The following is a 19,322-nucleotide window of genomic DNA, read 5'->3' on the forward strand; positions in this document are numbered from 1 at the left end:
GAGTGTCTCATCGTGTCGCACGCAGTCGTCTCAGTTCCCGACAGACGCATTGTGCGTCAGTGGGAGACTGAACGGTCGGAGGTGGCAGGAAACGAACAGCTGTCGCTGAGATGGAGCACACGGGCACTGTGCTTACCGGGGCTTCCTCCTCCGTCACTTCCAGGTGTCAGGCCAGCCGTGGCCACCGAGTGGTGGCGTTTTGTGCACCGTCACGCCTCGTCCCTACATTGGCGGGAGGCGGACTTCAATGCGTTAGAAGTTGCTCCGCGTGTGGGGTGCAACCGTCGTCCTCACCCGTCAGTTTAGCGTGCCGAGTTTTACGTCCAGCGCTCCTCACTTCCGACCACCGTCGTCATCGTTTGACATCGAGATACCTCGTTCGTCACAAAAGCTAACGGTTCGGTATAGCTTAATTGAGCTGTCGTCTGTTCATATGCGCCCCCGAGTCGCACGTGACTTCAGACCAGTGTATCGTCTTTTTATAATCTTCCGTGTGTTCTCTGGTCATCGTGTGCCACTTTTCGAGGACGAGTGTATCTTTTTCCAGGCGTTACACTGATCCGGTTGCGCTTCCTGGAAAACCCCAAATAAAGTGAGATGGCAACGGAACTGTACCGCTCCGAAACACGGGTGGTGAATTTTATTTCCGTGATACTGTTAGTACAGAGTGGTGTCGGTCGTTTCGCCACCGCCTGTTTGGTGTGAGGCGGCGGCGCTAACAGGAGGGGCCTCGCCGCCGAGGCCCGCGATAAGATTAGCGCAGCTGGAGCGCCGCGTGCGGGGCACGCCGATGGCCGTCGTGCATCCGTCCTCTGGTTTACAACGTTGTCTCGTAGTTTCCTCAATTTGTCTCGCTATCTCTACTGGTTTTATTTAAATTTCTGGTGTACAAACAGTTAGCTAAATGATTCGCAGTGGAACAGGTACGGGAATTCGACGAAGAACTGTAAGTCTGTCTCTCTCGTAAAAAGAGAGGTGTCGGTACAGTTTCAAACTGCTAACTTTTCGACGAGCTTAAAGTAAAAGTGACAACTGTTCCAGCGATATCGGGAATTTCCGAGAAATTGGGTCGACTGTAATACTTGTCGACTACTGAGAGGAGAAGTTGTTCAATTGTTAATCATTTATCGATTTCACTATAAATGAGAGAAGCTCCCACTGTACGTAACGTCAGAAATTCGGCTTTCGGATCTCCGTCGCGTGACTCGGCGTCGGTTCGGCACGGAAGAGGTAGGGGGGTGTGTGGTCTGTACTTTGTCTAAGTATTGCACCGGCAGGAAATCGTAAGATTCTTACCTCCGTCTGTAGTCGTTCCCTCGGCTCGACGTCACTCGACCGTACCGGTCGTAGACATTGTCGTGACGTCGTACGTGTGAGATATTTATTTTGCTTTTGTATTTTTTTTTTTTGACTGTAGTGACACTGATCTCTAGCACAGCCCGAAACTGAAATTTCAGTTGCGGCACACATTTTGCGCGTACTGGATTTCGACGAATGCACAGTGAAAGGTTGCGGCTACTCACGACCGACGTGTTACTCGCAGTTCCAAAACAAATTCTCAAGCTGCCTCACTCGAAAAGGCGAAACGCGTCAGTGAAGCTTCTGCCGTCATTGCGACCTAGACTGTTTTCTCGAACTGAAGGTGTATCGACATTGCTGCACTGTGACCGGAAAGTGGCAGGATTTATATTTCGGTGGGCAGTTGTCCATTTTAGGATGTGTAAGAGAAGAAAGTCGAGCTTTAATTTTGGGCTGGCAGCTCTCCTCCTAGCACGGCGTTCTGTCCCGAGACGGGAACTGAGCTGCCGAACGGCGCCTTTGTCGTTCTTAAGTTTGCTCTCTGATGAATGAAAACCTCTGAGCAATTCACTTTCATAAAACATTCAGGTATGTTTATGTTCATGTAAAAATAATGTAATATGTTATTCTGCAAGAACTTTATTGCTTACGAGCAACAGTCTACGTTTTTAAAACTGATAAAAATAAATGTGTAAACATTTCTACATTCAGGATATGCTAATTACTCAAAGGAAGAAATGGTATACTACCTTGTTTGATTAAAAAACAAAGCAGTGCTGAAGAAAAGGTTATGTATATATTGTTTTTGGGCCAGAGACGGCAAAGGACCTGAAAGTAACTGGGAGTATGCGTGTATGGAGAGACGTCTACAGACGTTAAAGTAACTTCTGGCGTGCCATAGGGGAGTGTTGTGTGACCATTGCTTTTCACAATATATATATAAATGACCTAGTAGATAAGTGTCGGAAGTTCCATGCAGCTTTTCGCGGATGATGCTGTAGTATACAGAGAAGTTGCAGCATTAGAAAATTGTAGCGAAATGCAGGAAGATCTGCAGCGGATAGGCACTTGGTGCAGGGAGTGGCAACTGACCCTTAACATAGACTAATGTATTGTGAATACATAGAAGGAAGGATCCTTTATTGCATGATTATATGATAGCGGAACAAACACTGGTAGCAGTTACTTCTGTAAGATATCTGGGAATATGCGTGCGGAACGATTTGAAGTGGAATGATCATATAAAATTAATTGTTGGTAAGGCGGGTGCCAGGTTGAGATTCATTGTGAGAGTCCTTAGAAAATGTAGTCCGTCAACAAAGGAGGTGGCTTACAAAACACTCGTTCGATCTATACTTGAGTATTGCTCATCAGTGTGGGATCCGTACCAGATCGGGTTGACGGAGGAGGTACAGAAGAACCAAAGAAGAGCGGCGCGTTTCGTCACAGGGTTATTTGGTAAGCGTGATAGCGTTACGGAGATATTTAACAAACTCGAGTGGCAGACTCTGCAAGAGAGGCGCTCTGCATCGCGGTGTAGCTTGCTCGCCAGGTTTCGAGAGGGTGCGTTTCTGGATGAGGTATCGAATATATTGCTTCCCCCTACTAATACCTCCCGAGGAGATCACGAATGTAAAATTAGAGATTCGAGCGTACACGGAGGCTTTAAGACAGTCGTTCTTCCCGCGAACCGTACGCGACTGGAACAGAAAAGGGCGGTAATGACAGTGGCACGTAAAGTGCCCTCCGCCACACACCGTTGGGTGGCTTGCGGAGTATAAATGTAGATGTAGAAAGAGCAGCTGAATGGAGTGGACAGTGTCTTAAAAGGAGCATATAAGCTGGACATCGACAAAAGCAAAATGAGGATAATGGAATGTAGTTTGAGGTGATGCTAAGGGAATTAGATTAGGAAATGAGACTTGAAGTAATAGACGTTTTTTCCTATTTGGGGAGCATAATAACTGGCGATTGTCGAAGTAGAGAAGGTGTAAAGTGTTTGCTAGCAATGGCAAGGAAAGTGTTTCTGAAGAAGATAAATTTGTTGACATATAGATTCGTCAGAAAGTCTTTCTAAAAGTATTTGTATGGAGTGTAACTGTGTACAGAAGTTAGTTTAGACAAGAGAATAGAAGCTTTCGAAATGTGGTGCTACAGAAGAATGCTGAAGATCAGATGGGTAGATCGTGTAACCAGTGAGGAGGTACTGAATAGAATTGGGGAGAAGAGAAATTTTTGTCACAACTCGACTAGAAGGGATCGGTCGGTAGGACACAATCGGAGGCATCGAGGGATCACCAGTTTAGTATTGGAGGGCAGCGTGGAGGGTAAAAATCGTAGAGGAAGACCGAGAGATGAAATCACTAAGCAGATACAGAAGGATGTAGGTTGCAGTAGGTACTGGGAGATGAAGCAGCTTGCACACGAGAGTAGCAGGGGGAGCTGCATCGAACCAGTCTCAGGACTGACAACGACCAGCTGATTACGTGAAACGAGGTTGGGGGTGACGCCAGTTGTTGTTGTTGTTGTTGTTGTTGTTGTTGTTAGCTGACCATTAGACACACAATATTGGGAAATGACTCGCCACCTTATTAGGAATGTGGACCATTTAACATACTGAGGGAACTGATTGCACAGTAACCAGTGCCACTACCCCTTCCCCCCCCCACCCACGCCCACCCCCTCGCCGAGCGCATCGGCCTGTAGCCCTGACGGCGTGTTCGTGGAATACGAGTTCTAATTAAGAAATAAACTGTAAGAATTAGTTGCTGCTTCAGAAACAAAACAGATTCCAATCATCAAAAACACCTCAGTGTGCTGTCGTAGGCACTTGCAGTCTTGCACGAAATAACTTCGGGACTTTTCATTATCTGCACGGGATTAATGGTATGCTGCTTTACAGTCAGTGATTGAGTGTTTGTTTGTAATGACTTAGATGCATTGGGTGCACAGGTGAGCTGTCAGGAAGACTGGGGAAGTTATTCCATTTATAAGAGAGACGGCACACACAGCGCTCGTGACCCGTAATCTAGTGCTGTCGGAGTTTTCGGGAACCCCACGAAGCTTCATTAAAGGAAGATAACAAAGTGATTCGGGAATGTGCTGTTAGATTTGTTGCCAGTCAGTTTCTCACTGAGAGTGAGTCGCAAAAATGCTCTGAACTCAGACGGGAATGGCTGAAGACAAAATGCTGTAGGGCAACAATTTTTCCCCCCACTCACTCTAATGAGCCTTTCACAGATGTTTTTAGATTTAGATAAATTTCTTTAAAAGGTGTGTAATTATTGTCTTCTTTTATTTGCAGGTCAAAGTTGTCAAATTTAGCTATATGTGGACAATAAACAATTTCAGTTTTTGTCGCGAAGAGATGGGCGAAGTTCTAAAATCGTCAACATTTTCGGCAGGCGCCAATGATAAATTGAAATGGTAAGTTATTGTGGCATTCGCAGCTATAGCTTTTGTATTCGTAGAGAGCACAGAAATACTGAATGTGGCCAATTTAACTCGTTGTGAATAGGCTTATCTAGTAAATGTGTTCACAGAATATTTTACACTTACACTCCAATTCTTGATTTACTTGTAGTACTGCATTTGAGTTGGGCCAAGGGCAACCTGCTAAATATCACTACACTGGCCTCATCTCATTTTCAGTCTGCATACCACCTACTAGAATACAATTTTTAGTGTACGGTTTTCAAATTTGTATTTTTCAGTGCAAAGAGCTCCATGCATTTGATTTTAAATTACAAAGATTTACTTGTGAAGTCAGATACACTGAAAATTTTTTGCAGGTGTTTACGAGTCAATCCAAAAGGTTTGGATGAAGAAAGCAAGGACTACCTCTCCCTATACTTGCTTCTAGTCTCCTGCAACAAGTCAGAAGTTCGGGCAAAGTTTAAATTCTCCATTCTTAATGCCAAACGAGAAGAGACCAAAGCGATGGGTAAGTTTCAGTTCTCCTGCTGCCCGTAATGCACCTTTCTCGTACATTACTTACCCGTGTTACATCTGCGAGATTAATAGTGTATTTTTTCTGTACGGTGTCAGTCGTGTCGTATTTTACACTGCCTCTAACTTCTCTTTGCAGAGAGCCAGCGAGCTTACAGATTCGTTCAAGGCAAGGACTGGGGCTTCAAAAAGTTCATCCGGAGGGATTTTCTCCTGGACGAAGCAAATGGTCTTCTCCCGGATGATAAACTCACCATTTTTTGTGAGGTAAATTGTTACTAGATTTCCTAGCTACCTCCGATAAATCCCACTCGGTGCCCCGACATACAGGAAACTTGTCGGATTTGTCCCTTTGGAGTTAGATTGTATTGATGCTTCCTAGTTTGCAATGATTATGTCATTCATTGTGAATTGTTTGTTCCTAGTGCTGTGTGTCTGAAATTGTCCTAGTTTCAAACGGTCAAAAGGAAGCTACAAAACACAAAATTAATACAACAATGGCAAAATATATTGTGGTGATTATGAAGTAATAATTCAGTGTGTGTGTGTGTGTGTGTGTGTGTGTGTGAATTCCTGCAATGCTAATCCAAAGTATAATGATCTATAATAAATACTCTGTGGGGAGACTGACTAGTGTGGACGTGCCTCCCGAGGGTAGTGGGAAGGCTGGGGAGGGTGCCAGCAATGTTCACTGGTTGTTGCTTGTATACACCAGAGATTTGTTAATTTACAATGAAAGTAGATGAACAATCTTATACAGAATCCAGTAGTTACTGACAGCATCTCACTGACTGAGTCTCCAATTCTGCTCAAGTATTCTAGCAAAAGTGTTACTAATCGATCTGAGTATGAAATAAAATTTCTGCGGCAACTAAAAACTCTCGTTCCACAGCAAGCAAAAAAGGTTGATGAAAACAACTTAACTTTTCTATAATTTTTTTAAAAGTGGGTATTGACGAGGAAATCTCCCCATTGCACCCTCCCCCTCTACTCCCACCCTCACCCCCATCCCCACCCCCTCATATTTAGTGGTAAGATGGCCCAGCAGATAGCCAGTCAAAAACTGAACCCACACAAAGCACGGAAACAAACAAAATCGAAATGGTGAAGGGCCCAAACACAGAGAGAAATGAAAGAACCAATGTGTTGAGATTGTGTGATCGCGGAGTTGAATTGCAAACCAGTAGATCCTTATTCAGATCTCCCTTGTGTTCTTTCTTTCTTTCTTTCTTTCTTTCTTTCTTTCTTTCTTTCTTTCCTTCCTTCCCCCCCCCCTCCCCCCTCCCCCCTTTCTGTCCGGTCACTGATGCCTGTTCCGCTTCTGTAGTCTCGGCAATTGTCATACTACACACTGCTTACATCCGGTAAGAATATATTACCGTTGCAAGTAAATGTGACGAAAGATGACAGAGAGGGAGATATCGCAGAGACTTCTCGCAGAAATGAAAACGACAAGTAAATAGGTGTGAACTATGTTACAACTGAGGACATAGTTAAAATCTCCAAATTGGAATGCAAGAGTGATAACACGTGGTACTTGGTAGAACAAATCGGAGGTCACGTCTTATTTCTCGCTGTTGCGAATGGTGTTACACCACACCGCAGACACAGATCTTAATACAACGAACAGACAGTTCTGAGACTGGACGGACAGTTTATATCATTGTGAGAAAAAAAATATGGAGGGGGGGGGTTGAACATGCAGTCAAATACTGTGACTACATAGCCACGCCATCGTGGCTTTTCTACGCTTGATGTTGCACATCTTCACTTTCGACCATTCACTGTCTTTGTTTTGCTCCTTTTTTCACAGTTCAGTATGGCTTCTTCTTCTTCTTTCTGTGCTTGATCTGTGTTCAGTGTTTGATAGGCTGTGTACTGAGCCATCTTACCTCTTAATCTTGAGGGGCTTGTGATGTAGAGTTCCCCTCTGCTACAAATTTGCAATGAATATGAGCCTCCTGAGAAGGCATATTAATGTATCTGGTGGTTTTTTGAGTAGCTTAATATGTCATGTGGTATTCTTTCCAGTAAAATTCAATTCCCAAATGTAAGCACAAGTTTCCCATTCTGCAACCATTCTCTCTTTCAGTTCTATATTTAAATCTAAAAAAAGTGCAGCTTTTCAACAAAAACAAACATAACTCTCCTTTCATTAGAAACTCTTCTCCTTAGTGCCATTGTTAAGTCACAAAAACATATTCTTCCATCAGACTCAAATGTCCCAAACAAATTGGCACTAATTGCTACATAAACTAATTCCAGTTAATTTTAAAGGGTTTACAAAAATCTGTTCATAAATTTCATCCGCCAGTCGGTCTGTAGCTTTGTGCACAATGTAAATTCTCTCTCTCTCTCTCTGTCTCTGTCTCCCCCTCCCGCCTTCCCCCCTTCTCCTCTGTCTTCTTCTTCTGCATTCAGCTCACAATGTTGAAAAGTTTGCTTCGACTTTCTCGATCACTCGATTAATGAGGTGTTCTCACAAATGACTTCTTTGATTGCTTTGATTAAACTGTGGGTTGTTGGTGAAACATTGTATTAACTAAAGGACACACTTTTTTAGTCTTGTTCCATAAACCTTATTATTACTGTAGTTCCAGGTTTTGCATCATAGAGCAATTCTTTAATACGTAACTGATCCCAAATATGAGAACCAGGTAGAGACAAAAATTTCAATTTTTCAGTGTATCGATTCTTGACTTGAACTGTAAAAGTTCTCTCTGTGGACAATTTTGACAAAATTACATGTGTGTTTGTGTTGCTCACTGGGTGCAGTAGGGGGTGGGGGGGGGGTGTCAATATGCACTAGGTTCAGAGACCATTATAGAAGGTGGAGATTAAAGGAGACAGATTCACCATTTGCTGAACATTCTGTAAATGAAAACCATAAATACAGAATAGATGTAAAAGTCCTACATACACAGTAAAATGGTGTACAGCTCACTCGGAAATTTTTGAAATTAGGGGGCAGTTGAGTGTATCCTCACATTTATTATTGAATGGACAAACTCAGTTCAGTAAGTCACAACATTTGGACAATAACCTCCACATGTAAGAATACTGGCGCCTTCACACATAACAAAAGTTCTGTTCCTGTGTGTAGCTCTACTCCAATGTATATTTAGTCATATTTGATACATAATTTTGTCAAAATTGTCAACAGAAAACTTTTACAGTCTAAGACAAAGATTCATTAAGAAGTTGACTCATTTATCTTTGTCCGGTTCTCATTGTGTGGCTCAGTTGCGTACTAAAAAATGGGCTTACGACCTGAAACCTAGGTCGTACAGCAATAATAAAGTTTGTGAAGCAAAGCTTAAAAAGTATATCATTTACTTACTATGAGAACTTTTTTCTTGAAAATTTTGTTTGGTCAAATCAAAACCTTCAAATCATTTGCAGGTTTCTCCAATGTTGTGAAAGTGGAACCTGAGACAGCTGTTTCATATGAATTTTTACATATTGCAAAACGTTTAACCTTAACTCAGTCAGAAATTTATTTCAGCACTTCCACAAATTCACATTCAGTAGCGTTCATTTACCTTATTTCTAAATAAATCTTAATGCTTCATTATCTCAGAACGTAATTTGTTTTTCAAATTGAGTTTGTGTTTCTCTAACTGTAATATTTTTTTTATCTGCACATTTTCCCGATTTGACTCGGCAATACGTTCTGCCGAGTTACACGTAGACATCTGTACTCTGCAAACCGCTGTGAGGTGCACGACAGAGGGTAGGTCCCACTGTACCAGTTACTGGGGTTTCTTCACATTACATTCACGTGCGGAGCACGGGAAGAACGATCGGTCGAACGAATGCCTCGATGTGTGCAGTAATTACTCTAATCTATCCTCACGATCCCTGTGGAAGTGATACGTAGGGGTTTGTAGCATTCCTAATCGTTTAAAGCGGGTTCTCAAACTTTCTCGGGATAGTTTGTCGATCTTAAAGTCTTCCAGTTCGGTTCCTTCAGTATCTCGGTGACAAGAATTACACACACCTGTGGCCGTTTGTGCTGCTGTTCTCTGTTTACTTTAAATATCCCCTGAGAGTCCTATCTGGTACGGATCCCACACACTAGAGCAATATTCTAGAACTGGTCACAAAAGTGATGTGTAGATGGATTGCACTTCCCTAACATTCTACCAATAAACCAGTCGTACCACCTTCTTTACCCACAACGGAACATGCGAGATCGTTCCATTTCACATCTCTACGAAGTGTTACACCCGGGTATTTGTGAGAGTTGGCCGACTCCGACAGCAACTCATTGATATTGTAGTGTGTGCCTGTGTGGTTTTTTTATTTAAAAAAGTTGCAAATCTCTGCACCACTTCGAAATCTTATCAAGATCTGATTGAATATTTATGCAGTTTCTTTCAGATAGTACTTCATTATAGATAACTTCATCATCTGTTAATATTGTCTGCAAGGTCATTAATATACAAGACCCCCAGCACACTTACTTTCCTGGGGCACATCAGATCAGAAGTTGCTCCTACTTCTGACAGTGACCCTCCATCAGAGATAACGCGCTGTGTCCTCTCTACCAAAAAGTCTTCAGTCCGGTCACAAATTTCACTAAATACCCTGTACGGTCGTACTTTTGACAGTGAGCGTAGGTCTGGCACTGAGTCAGATGCTCTCTGGAAATAAAGAAATACTGCATCTGCCCGGTTGCCTCGATCCAAAATTTTCAGTACGTTCCCTCCCATTACGAACTGTTCTACTAGTTACATATCCGTCCAGTGTATGGTCAGCTATACTTTTAAATGTGAGCCACAGTTCTTCTATGCACTCCCGACCTGTGCTCAAAGTGTCAAGTTCGTCATTGAGATATGACACCACTGATTTTTTTATGTAGTTCAGTGGTCGTATATATCTTTGTTTCAGTAGTCTTCTGTACAGTGGTAATCGTTGTTGCCACAACCGTGCCACAGTCACTGATGCCAGCTTGTGTGGACATCCTCAGAGAGGACAGGTGTATTTGTTGCTACTAGATCCAGTATATTTCCACCACGAGTGGGATTCCTGACTATCTGTTCGTTAAAGAGAAGGCACGTAGTAACGTTTCACGGGATGTTTTATCACATCGATCACTGAGAGAACTAATTTTCCCAAATAATTGTTGCACGATTAAATTTTCCACCGGTGATTACAGTAAGATTGGGGAACTTACGTACAAGTGAACTGAGGTTTTCTCTTAAAGTTTTCAGTTACATCACGAGTCGTCTGGAGAGCGATAGTAGGATGCGACGACTGTTTTGTGCTCGTCCCTGATAGAGAGTCTCACTTAAACAATCTCACATGTAGCGTCAGTTTCTGACTCGGCAGATTTGAGTTTGACTACTGCGACAAATACGCCACCTCAGTTTCCCGTTTGTCTATCCTTTCAATATAAACTTAAATTTTCCCCAATATTGCCTTGCTATCAATTCCAGGTTTCAACTTTGTGGCTTGTTGGAATGTTTTATCGTTACCTGTATCTAATTTGATATTGAGGTCAATAGTTACTGTAGTTACCTATCCTTAATTTGGCTTCACGTCAGCAAGAGCTTTTTTAAACCTAACACTTTGAGCAATTAAGTTAATATTCGTTTGTCCTATCTCTGTTTACAGATAAGTACCTAGGTCAGAAATAGCTCATAAAATTCCCTCGCTGAAAGTTTTAATACTGACACGGGAATTAAATAATACTAATTGCACAACTATTCCCTAATTCGAGACAGTTACTGACACTTGCACAGAAAATCATTACTTAAACTCCATTCTCTTCCAACCCCATACTAACACGAGAGAGAGAGAAATTTATTAATGTTTTGTAGTTTGTATGGCTCATTCGGCTTTGCCGAGCCTTAGACCTTGTCGTATTGTCGACTGCACTGCTTCTGTCGCTCTCGGTGAAGCTGCAAAGTGGTTGCACCGCTGTCCTTCGATCTGAAGCTTGCCGCGTATTCACTGGTCGTCCACTGCAGTAGATTACTATATGGCAAAGCAGTTGGCCGCCTGTTACATTCCGATACTTTACGAAAAATTATCTTCGTCAAATAAAATTCTACGGCCTGTACTAAGTCGTTGGCACCGAGTTTCTTAGTGATAAATCTCTAGTGCTTAGTTTAAAAAGCACAGTTTCTTTTTCCGATTTGTTTATTCAGTCGGTCTGGGAAATGCGTTATTTCTGACAAGTCTTTGCAAAAAACACTATCGTTTCCTCCTCCGGTACTCCTACGTATCAATTTTCTTTAGTGTTTTTCACTTTTATCACACTTTGTGATCGATACAATAATTGCTTGCAAAGGTTGCTTTCGCTTCATTTCAAGAAATCAAGATTTTTTGTGAGATCTGTGTTCTTCCAGGGTCCCCACAAATGAGGTGTTACTTCCAGTCTGACGACGAGATTCCTCTTTACGTGTGTAACTGCTGTTCTCCGACTTGTTTTCTGAGTTTCTTATAAATGCTTTGAAATAGGAAACTGCTAGTTACATTTCTACAAATAACTTAAGATTCTACTGTACGAACTACATTACGTGACCACTTCATTGTTGCACATAGAAAATAATAGTGATTTTCAAAGTTTATCTTCCGTTCATTCTGACGTGGCACATGTTCTTAATATGTCCACACTTCGGAAATCCGTGATCTCTAGGGCAGACCTGCAGTTGACTCGAGTTCTTCCGTTTTTGAGAAAGTCACTGCGATCGTCGTCCCGTGCCGAAGACGTGTGCCGTCCCTCGATATAGCTCACCGTGTGGGAAATAAAGCCCACGTGTAACAACTGCGGATTGTTGCCGCACTCGGTAATTTCCCGTAAACACAGTTGGCTGCATTACGAAGGATGTAGTGGTTTCCTATCGATTCTTCCCCTTCACACAATACTGAGAGTGTGTGTTGTTCCAACAAAAAAAAAAATTAGAAATTTCGAGCCTAGAAAGTCTCGGATACATATGGTGTAGTGAGGTGTGCAAACAGGGCAGCACCTGAGGCACATCCACCAGACCTCACTTCCTCCAGTCAAATGGTTAATATATATCTTTTTTAATATATCATGTTCAGAATTTCTTTATTTTTATAAATTGCGAGCCTCCCCCCCCCCCCATTAATATATGTGTATATACCTCTATTTTTCTTGTGTGTTCATAGGTGAGTGTAGTGGCAGACAGTGTGAACATCTCGGGTCAGTCAAACGCCGTTCAGTTCAAAGTGCCAGAGTGCCGGCTGTCGGAGGACCTGGGCTCACTGTTCGACAATCAGAGGTTCAGCGACGTGACGCTCTCCGTCAGTGGGAGAGAGTTCCAGGCCCACAAAGCTATCCTTGCCGGTAAGTTACTTCATTTTTTAGTAAATTCTTTAGACGAGTCGGTCTGTCATTTGTCGCACGTACTTTAGAGGGTAGGGATTTTTAGTGTACCGTCTTCTTTTCAGCGCGGAGCCCAGTATTTGCGGCTATGTTTGAACACGAGATGGAGGAGCGAAAATATAATCGAGTAGATATTACGGACGTAGACCACGAAGTACTGAGGGAAATGCTGCGTTTCATATACACGGGTCGAGCCACGTCGCTGGAGAAAATGGCGGACGACCTGCTCGCGGCCGCCGACAAGGTGAGTCTCCCCCTTGTGGTCGGTGTTGCGCCACTGACTGTTGTGTTAAATGTGGGTTACTATTACACTAGATCAGTGCCCTAAAACACCCAGTAGGTTCCAGTGACTGTTTCGTCAAAGGTTTATACTTGTCCGTTCACCTCTGTACTGCTAAAATAAGGCACGCACGAGGGTTACAGAAAAACTTTGTCAATTTGGATGGAATCCCTGTGTGTATGTACGTGTAGATGTAGGGTGAGGATATAGGGAATGATATTTGCCCAGATAGTTCCACTCGACTTGTCCACAGTTCTCTCCTGTGACTGTGAAGAAAATATTTTTTCCCTCTTTCCATTTGCGAGTGGAACAGTTTAGGGGATGGCTAGTTGTGGAACGAGGTACCGTACAGCGGCTTGGGGAATACGGCCGAGGATCCAGGAAATAACAATTTGGACACAACTTGCCCTCGATTCCTTGCTGAGTTCGTGTGAAATCTGGTGTCGGAGTGGAGTCGGAGAGGTAGGTGAACTGAGAACACTGAATGTGTAGGTGGGAAAATTTTGGCTCAAATTGAGATACGATGAAAATTTGAGTTCCTCGAAATCACTGGGACGAGTCTGTGTGTCGGTAGCTAGTGCTTTTGTGTTTCTGTAGTGTTAAATCTGGATATAAAAGAATCTCTCCAACTTACTGTCCGTATTGTCGCCCTGTAGGCTCGAATCTGTATCCGACTGTACGGCTTCGAAAACTGGTGCCGAGCTCGTAATCGTATTGAAGATAGATAGTGTTACATTATCTTTAATACCTGCCAACATTAGTGGCTGTAATGGGGTGTCATTCTGCGTTGCAGGTACTTCAGTTTTCTCGTAGTAAATTAAAGTAACTTCGTTAAATATACAAGGCGATTCACAAAGATATGCAAATATTTTACTATGTTATTCTGCAAGTAAAACTAACCAAAAAAATGGGTCCACAAATGTCTAGTTACGCAGTTAGGCTAATAAAAGATTTTGCCCGAAATTTAGCAACTTCGCTAATACGAAGCCATTGGAAAAACTGTAAGAGGTTAAAGTGAAGCACGATTTCAATTTGTTTTGTTGTTATTGGTCTGGTGAATCTAACAAAAGTGTCCCAGATGTGTATCTGCTGTAGTTTTCCATAACATACAGAGAAGCAAAGATTATTTATTATACAAACGTGTGAAACTGAAACAAGCAACAAAATCTGTTCATACATGTGCAGCTAAACGCCTTGCATTTTTTGAACATTTATTGTAAATGTAATATGAAACTGTATGTGCACTGTACAACTTAAACACTGAGCTTTGTTTTTTCCAATTTAACAAGAGTTCACGTGTGCTACGGTATTAATAAAAGCAGATTATCTGACACATTCGTGCAGTTTCAGTTAATGTTATCACCGTCATTTTTCCAAAATTAAATTCTCTACAACTTCTGTTGAAAACTATGTGCAATTGTTCGGAATTTAAAAAAAAAATGGTCCAAGTAGTTGCTAAATTAAAAATATTAAGAAATTACTTCTTTGCTTATTGGGATAAATGAAATGATAATTAAATGGACACCCTAGCTGCAAACAGGTGGTGTTGTATTTCATTGGAGACGTGTTGAAAATGTGTGCCCCGACCGGGACTCGAACCCGGGATCTCCTGCTTACGTGGCAGACGCTCTATCCATCTGAGCCACCCAGGGCACAGAGGATAGTGCGTCTGCAGGGACTTACCCCTTGCACACTCGCCGTGAGACCCACATTCCCGACATGTCCACACCACTACATTCGTAGTGCGCCTAATAGATGTTTGCCCATCATACTCCCGGGGAGCGTGCAAGGGAAAGTCCCTGCAGGCGCACTATCCTCTGTGCCCTCAGTGGCTCCTATGGATAGAGCGTCTGCCACGTAAGCAGGAGATCCCAGGTTCGAGTCCCGGTCAGGGCACACATTTTCAACACGTCCCCAATGAAATACATAGATGCTTCTTTGCAGCTAGGGTGTCCATTTAATTATCTTTTCATTTCTAGCAGAGCTGCGTGGTCATCTACGGTAACTGTTCTTTCGGGAACAGATACTACCGTCATATATATACTTACTGGGATATTCTGGAAAACTACTGCAGGTACGTGTCTTGGGCTTGATTTATTATTCACCAGATCACTAACAACAAAATAAATGGAAATCGTGCTTTACTGTAACATTGTACAGTTTTGTGATGGCTTCATATTAGCAAAATTACCAACTTCAGGCAAAATCTTAATTAGCTGTAACTCGGTAAATAAACATTTGCGGACATATGTTCGTATGAAATTTTTCTTTTGTTTTCCTTGTGGAACAACATATTAAAATATTTGCGTATCTTCATGAAGCACCCTGTATAATTTTGTTCTGAATTACGCACAGAAAATCTTTAAACTGGTTTCGATTACTTTATTTTGATGACTTTAACTGCATTGTTATTACTTAAAAGAATAACATCGACAATGGGAGCAGTTCTGTGGTATTCTGCAACTATTAAATGTGTCCTCAGAAACTGGTTTTTAGGTTATTCGTTGATTATCAGGTGACAACTGAGTGGCACAACCATAGAAAATGATTTTTAAATGGGAAAGAAAATTACAATATAAAAGAACAATGAAGTTGAATTTACATAGTAATTCTCTCTCTCTCTCTCTCTCTCTCTCTCTCTCTCTCTCTCTCTCTCTCTCTCTCTCGTGCTTAACTGAAACTAAGGGGAGAGGAAAACTGTCACTTTCAAGTGAATAAAATTACCATTCTGCATAATATATTTTTGATTTAGAGTAGTTTCATTTTTTATCTTCTGAGAAGATTGTAAAAATGTTAATGTACATTGTATGATGGTTTCCTACTAAAACATGTTCTGCAGGTTGATACATCTCTTTCCTAGTTCGCACATTCTCATATTTGGTTTGGTGCGTGCAGTTGGCTGTTACATACTGCAGTGAGCAAAGCACAACAGTCATTGGGGTGGTACTCTGCTCACTTGCAGAGAAATGGACAGTTGAAAGTATGTTGTCAAATGCTCAAAATTTTGGGTGAAACTTAGTCTTAAATAAGCTACACTCACATACTGGCAGTGGCAGTGACACAAATCTGCTTGCCAGTAGACATCCTAAGAGTTGCAAAGGGGGTAGAATTTATTAAGTGAAAACATGTGCTAACTGTTACAGGTAAATGGTAGTGTCAGTCTAAGCACAGTGAATGCTGTGCTCAAACTTCCTGAATATGGAGTTCTCATTTTCCTCTTTGTGTTAAATGTTTGTGTGTTTTAAAGGGACATGAGAATGTTAAGTTATTATTGCTACCAATTCACAGTAGAGTTTGGCACAATGAACTCTGGCCACTGCTTCAGTGTCAGTAATTGCATTTACTGTCTACTGAAGTACTAAAGACCTCTGTGTGGTGATTTTGACACAAATTTTTAACACTATATTCTTTCTGTAGTCTGCGTGTTGTAAAAAAAACTCTTCTTTTAAATTTGTAGCAGTGATCTGTTTTTATCTGTTTTTATTATTCCACCAGTTTTATTATTACACCTTTTCCATAGTTCAAAGTGGAAAACAGTATTCGTAATATACCCTTCCCCGTGTGAGAAGGTTTGGAAAACCGGTTGAACGGAACGGAAGATGTCACGGAAAAAGCTTACAGTATGATCGATAAAGGTAAAAATATGAGAACGGAGTGCAGTGAAATTGGTGTGATGCCGAGGGATTGAGTCGTTCGAGGTAATAAAAAAAGTTTTACTGTACGGCCAGAAAAATAGTGGATGGTGGGAGCAGCAAAGAGTGTTGGCAGTAGTAAGGAAAGTTTTCCCGAAAAGTGAAATATGTTAATACCGAGTATAAACGTCGGGAAGTCTCCTGTGAAAGTGTTGGGACTGTAGCTTTTCGTGTAAGTGAAACTCGGACGATAAGAGGCACTGGGAACGAGAGAGTGTAACTTGCCGAAATGTGCCACGTGCAAATTTCAAAGATTCGGTTTGTCAGATAATAACAAATGAAGTGGCACTGCCTTATACTGCGAGAAAACAGTTTGTCAGATAGTAACGAAATAAGTGTACTTTGAGAGAACATTTGACACGGCTCGACTAAAACGAGAGCTCGGTCGATAGCTTACCGAGGGATGGGGGTGGCTCTAAAAGCTGAGGTTCGAATACAGTAAAAATTTGTCATTTTGTGACGCTCTTAATGTAATATAATTTTTTCTCGAATTAAACATTTGTGTAAGGTAATAGAATTTGTTGTTGTTTTTTTTTTCAGTATGCACTGGAGAGGTTAAAAGTTATGTGTGAAGAAGCCCTCTGTACAAATCTGTCAATTGAGAATGCAGCGGACATCCTGATACTGGCAGATCTCCACAGCGCAGATCAGCTGAAAGCGCAGGCCATCGACTTCATCAACACGTTAGTATTATAGTATTTTCAGAATGAGATTTTCACTCTGCAGCACACAGTTTTAATCTGCCAGGAAGTTTCAGTATTAATTTTGTATGTGGGTGTGTGTGCATGTGCTTTTATATAGCCTGTGCTGTACGAGCAGTAATCTGTATTTTGCCCTGCAAATGTCTCCTGTGTGGGAGATACGGAGGTAAATTGATTTGAATTTGAAACAAAAGAAAATTAGAAAACTGTAGATGTGCTTCGCCCAGTCTTGGATCAGAAATAATTGGCTAGTGCTGAAATACAGTTGTAAGAAAGCCCCGTGTCTCTTGAAATAAAATAAGCCTGATAAATAAAACTTTGTTTTAGGTGCTTTAAATGAGCATAAGAGAACCACAATGATTCAATTTATAGCTAAAGATAAAGATAGTGTAATTGTTTATAACTATACAACATTGTTCAGAAATGATTCCTCTTTTGATTCAGTTGTTTCTGTATATCCCTGGCAAGATTGAAAGTGTAGCAATTAAATTAGTAATAAAACACTGTTGTTTAACTAAAACTGTCGGTTCATCGGGCAGCTTTCTGGGATAGCCAGAGGATGGTAGACGTGCACAATTGGGCCGAATGTACCAAACATTTAAAATGTTACTCAGTAAAATACTCCCCAGTAGTGTGCTGCATACTGTTCTGTGTTTTAAAACAGAATGATGTGGTTTTAACAATTTACATTTATTATTAGAAATGTGCTACGGAACAAATTGCAAAATGCTGTCAGTATTTCTGTGCGAGAAACATCTATACGGCAGTTTGTTTGAGATACTTTTGACGAGTGATTTACTTGTAGACCTAAGTATGTGCTACTGATTGTCTGTTTCTGAGCTCATTTACATAGTGTGCTAAATGGGTAGTGAAAACAGTTGTTAAAATTTCCCCACGAGAAAAGTTGCACGGTGTGTCAATCAGAAATTGCTTTTTGTTCTTGTTTGTCGTGTGGGGGTACAACCTGTTGGATTTTTTTTCCAAAGCGGTAGAAATAACTTCTCCATTGCTTAGGTAGCTCATTCCAGTCTGTGTTGTTCTCAAAACCACAATGATCCGTATAAATTTCCGTAATAAGTGGTGCAAAAACACCTTCAAATTAGGTGACTATTTCTCTTGTTAGATTTCCTGAAGTTGCTGAGCTCTGTATGCAACCACTATTCTGGTTGACTTCACTGCTTGTACGAAATGTCTGAAAATTAAAACTGTGATAAAATGTAACTGCCAACAGAGATTCCTTTTGTCACTGACGGGGAGTGTGCACCGGTTGTAGTGCGTCGGCCAGACACAGCTTTAATACTTACCCAGACAGCTGTATGACGAACTGCACATTTTCTGCTTTAACTGCGAGTAGAATTTTGAGGGCTCCAGTCGGAAACTTGCCGAGTGCCCTCCACTCCTCGGGAGTGTGAGGTGGTCTCGGAGTCTTACCTCTGCACGGGCATCCCACTTACTCCGGCCGGTGATACAGACAGTGAACGTTTTCTGCCACAGACAGAATAATTCATAATTCTCAATGAAAAATGCGACCGACACAGGAGAGTCGGCCGACGGGCCGTCGTCCTGCCTCGGACTGAGGTTACTGTCGAAATGGATGTGGACTGGTGCCCGGCAGTATTTATCTGGAACTTGAGCCCACATTCGTTCAATTGACACACCTTACCTTCCACGAATGTGCGTTGTGGTAATTTGAAAGACTTCGTATTTGGGTCAGATAGCAATTGTGACAAGTTTGTATTTCACAACGGCTTTTGTATATCAGTTAGTTTTTCCGTGCCAAGTTCACTGCAATTAGTATTTTTCACCAGATGCATTTAACTTCTACAGTATCTCCTGTGGTCATTCAGAAAATGTGGTCTAAGTGTGTGTCTACATTTTGGTATGTATAGATTAAAAACATTATACCTTTAAAAAAATTGGTATACAGTTTACCCATAGTGTTCCGGCGTCATGTTAACATATCTGTAAGTAGTGGTCTTCAGTAAACGTGAACTAGAGGCAACAATGTCATAACCAGTGTGCCAATTTTATAAATGAATAGCGTT

At 41.6% G+C, this 19,322-nt stretch overlaps 1 protein-coding gene and 1 non-coding gene across 6 annotated transcripts in view; one reads left to right on the forward strand and one right to left on the reverse strand.

Annotated features, from left to right (window-relative positions):
• Positions 1 to 19,322, forward strand: part of LOC126214845 (protein roadkill) — a 344,850-nt gene that overhangs the window by 321,909 nt on the left and 3,619 nt on the right. For all 5 annotated transcript variants that reach the window (XM_049941480.1, XM_049941481.1, XM_049941479.1 and 2 more), the window contains 6 exons: positions 4,604 to 4,725; positions 5,091 to 5,242; positions 5,387 to 5,514; positions 12,388 to 12,565; positions 12,670 to 12,848; positions 17,117 to 17,259. In XM_049941480.1, coding sequence (XP_049797437.1) covers positions 4,604 to 4,725; positions 5,091 to 5,242; positions 5,387 to 5,514; positions 12,388 to 12,565; positions 12,670 to 12,848; positions 17,117 to 17,259 — 902 coding nt within the window. The remainder of the gene's footprint in view (positions 1 to 4,603; positions 4,726 to 5,090; positions 5,243 to 5,386; positions 5,515 to 12,387; positions 12,566 to 12,669; positions 12,849 to 17,116; positions 17,260 to 19,322) is intronic.
• Trnat-cgu (transfer RNA threonine (anticodon CGU)) lies at positions 14,463 to 14,537 on the reverse strand. The gene has a single exon. It is a non-coding gene; the product is annotated as a tRNA-Thr (tRNA).

This window comes from Schistocerca nitens, chromosome 12 (assembly GCF_023898315.1).
Source record: "Schistocerca nitens isolate TAMUIC-IGC-003100 chromosome 12, iqSchNite1.1, whole genome shotgun sequence".
In the NCBI taxonomy this organism is placed as follows: domain Eukaryota; kingdom Metazoa; phylum Arthropoda; class Insecta; order Orthoptera; family Acrididae; genus Schistocerca; species Schistocerca nitens.